The sequence below is a fragment of the Perca fluviatilis genome, unplaced genomic scaffold (genome assembly GCF_010015445.1).
Source record: "Perca fluviatilis unplaced genomic scaffold, GENO_Pfluv_1.0 PFLUV_unplaced_scaf_40, whole genome shotgun sequence".
Classification (NCBI taxonomy): domain Eukaryota; kingdom Metazoa; phylum Chordata; class Actinopteri; order Perciformes; family Percidae; genus Perca; species Perca fluviatilis.
In genome coordinates, this window is record NW_024375716.1 from 37,501 (window position 1) to 42,652 (window position 5,152).

Consider the following 5,152-nt stretch of genomic DNA (forward strand, 5'->3'; position numbering starts at 1 on the left):
GTGCATTCTGGGCGTGCTGGTCTTACAGGGAGGTGTGTTCAGGTGCGTTCTGGGCGTGCTGGTCTTACAGGGAGGTGTATTCTGGTGCATTCTGGGAGTATTGCTATCTTGAGGCAGCAGGAAGTGATCATTGTTATTTTAACAGAGCCTTAGTAAAATGCTTATGCTTCTTCGCTTATGCTTCCAGGCTCGTGCACAGCACGCACACACTATGCTTGTTACACACAGGGACGCACAGCAGCACACACACACACACACACACACACACACACACACACAGGGATGCACAGCAGCACACACACACACACACACACACACACACACAAACACACACACACACACACACACAGGGATGCACAGCAGCAACACACACACACACACACACACACACACACACACACACACACACACACACACACACACACACACACACACACACACAGCAGCACACACACATGCAGAAGATTACAAATTAAAATATTAGGGTGTAAATCCTCCATCATAACAGCAATGCTCCAAGGTACAAAAGCGCCTGGCTTTTAGAGGGAATGGGAGATGATCTCTGATTGGTTGATTGCATGTTACGCCCAAAACACACCTCTGATTAATGAAGACACTAAGGACAACCCTTTAGGACACTTTTCTTTGACGTCATACTAGCAGAAGTGGATTTTGGACACGCCCTAAACACACCTGCACCAGGTGACCTCAGATCGTTAGAATAGGGCCCAAAGAGAGATTTTGATGGTGGATGGAGCAGGTGTAGTCTGGCTTACCGGATGTACAGTGCTGTTAGCCGGTCTCCTCCTCTTCCGTTATCAGCTAATAAACAAAGGACCACATGTATTCAAAATCCAAATTTCAGGAACAGGAGTCTTCTTCTTCTTCGCCCAGAAAAAGAAAAAGGAGATTGAAAAGAGCAAGAGAGCGTCTTTTTGAAGCCTGAAGGCTACCGTAGCTGTAGTACCTACTGTGAACTGCGTGGCGAGAGAGAGCTGATTGTTGATGTATGATCTCAACGCTAGACGGGAGAAACTCCCACACACTGGACCTTTTAAAGGCTTCTAAACCAAATACTACACAACCGGAAATTTGAACGTTTTAGCTCACAGCATTTTGTCTAAAATACATTTACCTCATTAATTTGAATTATTTGAAGTTTTGGCCACGTTTAACATGAAAATCTGACATTATAACATTGTAGATAAGACGGAAAATATGGAAAAGCATAATATGTCCACTTTAAAATGTTGCACTTTATAATTTACTGGATTCTTTCTTTTAAGATGATTTTTTGGGGCTTAATTGACAGGACAGCTATGTGAGAGAGAGAGAGAGAGAGAGAGAGAGAGAGAGAGAGAGAGAGAGAGAGGAGACATGCAGGAAATCATCACAGGTCGGATTTGAACCCTGGACCTCTCTGTCCGGGTATAAACTCTATGTTTATGTGCGCCTGCTCTACCCACTGAGCCAACCCGGCCACATGCACTTCATAACTTAAAATGCATCCCACGTTCCTCTCGCACATAGAGGTACTTTACATGAGAGCTGGTGGTATACACCCATTACAGTGAGCTGCAGTTGTCTGTATTCCCACCAGTTCACCTTGCTGGTGTTGTGGGCCCCAGTGCCATGACAACAGTGGTCCATAAGGAGTGTATATTTAGCCCTGGACCTCTGCCCACTACCATTGTCCCGCTGATTAAATAAGAGCAGACAGACAGACAGCTGCCCAGGGACGACTTTCTGAACCTGTCAAGGTTGTTTTGTCCAGAAAGTGTTTGACATTATTAGATCAGATGTCTCCTGGTGCTGTGGGTGTGGAGGGGGTGAAGAATTATAGTTTCCTGTGGACAGAGCGCACACTCAGCCCTGGCCAGAGAAAGATTTTACTCTTCAGTTTGGAGTTGATTTTCCACCATTGAGCAAACTCAAAGCAAAAATTAAATTTGGACGTACAAGGAGGATGTCCAGTGATTCACTTAGCGGGGATGAGAAGCTCTTCTCTGTTTTGTAAAGCTAAAAATATCTTAAGCTCAATGTTTAAATAAATCTGTCTCTTATATTTTCCATCTGGGTATTCTCAGTTGAATTTCCAGATCATTTACTAAATCTTGGTACACAGACGTATGACAAATGACCGGAAAACTTCAACTTTAATCCTCCTGTTGTCCTTTGGTTCCCCACAATGCTCTTCACAAGTAAAATTAATGATCACTTCTCTATTTTCATAGAATTTGGGTGTTTTATTTGATTTCATGGCTTTTGAATAAACAAATTCTAAAAGAAGGTTAAAAAAAGTGACAAAAAGTCAGAAAAAGCTTAAAAAACATCCATCCATCCATCCATCTTCGTCCGCTTAAAAAACATGAGGAAAAAAAATAACAAAAACATTTTAAAAAGTGCAGAAAAAATTGACTAAAACATCGGAAAAGTGACAAAAGTTGCATGGACGATGGGAAGACAACACAAGGGTTAAGTGTGTTAGGAAGCTGTTCCACCTTAAGGTTTATATAGACCTTAGTGGTCTCCTAATACTGTATCTGAAGTCTCTTTATATAGACCTTAGTGGTCCCCTAATACTGTATCTGAAGTCTCTTTTATATAGACCTTAGTGGTCCCCTAATACTGTATCTGAAGTCTCTTTTATATAGGGGGTCCCCTAATACGTATCTGAAGTCTCTTTTATATAGACCTTTATTGGTCCCCTAATACTGTATCTGAAGTCTCTTTATATAGACCTTAGTGGTCCCCTAATACTGTATCTGAAGTCTCTTTTATATAGACCTTAGTGGTCCCTCTAATACTGTATCTGAAGTCTCTTTTATATAGACCTTAGTGGTCCCCTAATACTGTATCTGAAGTCTCTTTTATATAGACCTTAGTGGCCCCTAATACTGTATCTGAAGTCTCTTTTATATAGACCTTAGTGGTCCCCTAATACTGTATCTGAAGTCTCTTTTATATAGACCTTAGTGGTCCCCTAATACTGTATCTGAAGTCTCTTTTATATAGACCTTAGTGGTCCCCTAATACTGTATCTGAAGTCTCTTTTATATAGACCTTAGTGGTCCTCTAATACTGTATCTGAAGTCTCTTTTATATAGACCTTAGTGGTCCCCCTAATAGTATTCTGAAGTTCTCTTTTATATAGACCTTAGTGGTCCCCTAATACTGTATCTGAAGTCTCTTTTATATAGACCTTAGTGGTCCCCTAATACTGTATCTGAAGTCTCTTTATATAGACCTTAGTGGTCCCCTAATACTGTATCTGGAGTCTCTTTCCCTAAATTCAGCCTTGGTGCAGAATTCCAGCCACTAGAGCCAGTCCCACAATGATCTTTCCTTAGGATGTACCATTTCTGTGTCTGTATCTATTGAGGAGGAGAGAGGGGGGGGGGGCAAGGTGGACTTTGCTCGTTAGAAAGCCATGATGTCTCTCTCTCGTGGGTTGGGCAAATTCTGGCAAACAGCCACATGCTGAGAATCAACAACACACCTTCTACGCTCTGTGCGTGTGTCGTGTTAGGTCACGTTCCATTAGCAGATGATCATATTTCTGTGTGTCTTGGTATCGTAATAAATATGTTGTTTCTGAACTTTGTGTCGTCCTGTCAGGTGTGGTGATGGTTTGTTTCGAAAGCGACTCTGACGGCTACATCAACCTGGTGGCCTACCCCTACGTGGAGAGCAACACAGAGGGAGGGGCCGCGGAGCACGAGGAGCGCGACCTCCCAGAGAGGGAGCAGCCGAGGAGGAAACACTCGCGGCGCAGCCTCCATCGCTCCTCCTCGGCCTCCGAACACAAGGAGGAGCGGCCCGACAGGAGGGAGGCACACGACACCGACACTTCTGACAGGTAAGAGCACATTAAAGGAGAAGATAGCAAAATAAACCAGTGGTGAGATAGTTATTCCAGCTATCTTAGTAATAATTTAGCTATAAACAATTCCAAAAATGATCTGGTTCCAGCTTCTGTTTGGGGGGCAAATAAACAAAGACTTCACAGGACTGTCCAATTGTCAAATTTGTGTGAATAATGCAGACTAGAGGGTGACAATTTCTCAGACCCGCGGGAGTCCCACGGTACCAGAGTCAATCTCACTGTTGGTAACGTGACAGAGACGGAATAGAGCATAGATAGGTAATGTATGTTACCTATAGGCCTGCAGGTAATGTATGTTATCTATAGGCCTGCAGGTAATGTATGTTACCTATAGGCCTGCAGGTAATGTATGTTACCTATAGGCCTGCAGGTAATGTATGTTACCTATAGGCCTGCAGGTAATGTATGTTACCTATAGGCCTGCAGGTAATGTATGTTACCTATAGGCCTGCAGGTAATGTATGTTACCTATAGGCCTGCAGGTAATGTATGTTACCTATAGGCCCTGCAGGTAATATGTATTACCCTATAGGCCTGCAGGTAATGTATGTTACCTATAGGCCTGCGGTAATGTATGTTACCTATAGGCCTGCAGGTAATGTATGTTACCTATAGGCCTGCAGGTAATGTATGTTACCTATAGGCCTGCAGGTAATGCATGTTACCTAGACCTGCAGGTAATGTATGTTACCTATAGGCCTGCAGGTAATGCATGTTACCTATAGGTCTGCAGGTAATGTATGTTACCTATAGGCCTGCAGGTAATGTATGTTACTTAGACCTGCAGGTAATGTATGTTACCTATAGGCCTGCAGGTAATGTATGTTACCTATAGGCCTGCAGGTAATGTATGTTACCTATAGGCCTGCAGGTAATGTATGTTACCTATAGACCGTGCATAATGTATGTTACCTATAGGCCTGTAGGTAATGTATGTTACCTATAGGCCTGCAGGTAATGTATGTTACCTATAGGCCTGCAGGTAATGTATGTTACCTATAGGCCTGCAGGTAATGTATGTTACCTATAGGCCTGCAGGTAATGTATGTTACCTATAGGCCTGCAGGTAATGTATGTTACCTATAGGCCTGCAGGTAATGTATGTTACCTATAGGCCTGCAGGTAATGTATGTTACCTATAGGCCTGCAGGTAATGTATGTTACCTATAGGCCTGCAGGTAATGTATGTTACCTAGACCTGCAGGTAATGTATGTTACCTATAGGCCTGCAGGTAATGTATGTTACCTAGACCTGCAGGTAATGTA

The 5,152-nt window shown here is 42.9% G+C and overlaps 1 protein-coding gene across 1 annotated transcript in view; it reads left to right on the top strand.

Moving 5' to 3' along the window:
• The window catches only part of LOC120555233 (inositol hexakisphosphate kinase 1-like), a gene marked incomplete at its 3' end in the record, with an annotated part of 15,077 nt that extends 11,218 nt beyond the window's left edge, over positions 1 to 3,859 (top strand). The window contains 1 exon segment of the mRNA XM_039793911.1: positions 3,619 to 3,859. Within this exon segment, the coding sequence (XP_039649845.1) occupies positions 3,619 to 3,859 (241 nt within the window).
• Between the last annotated feature and the right edge of the window lie 1,293 nt (positions 3,860 to 5,152).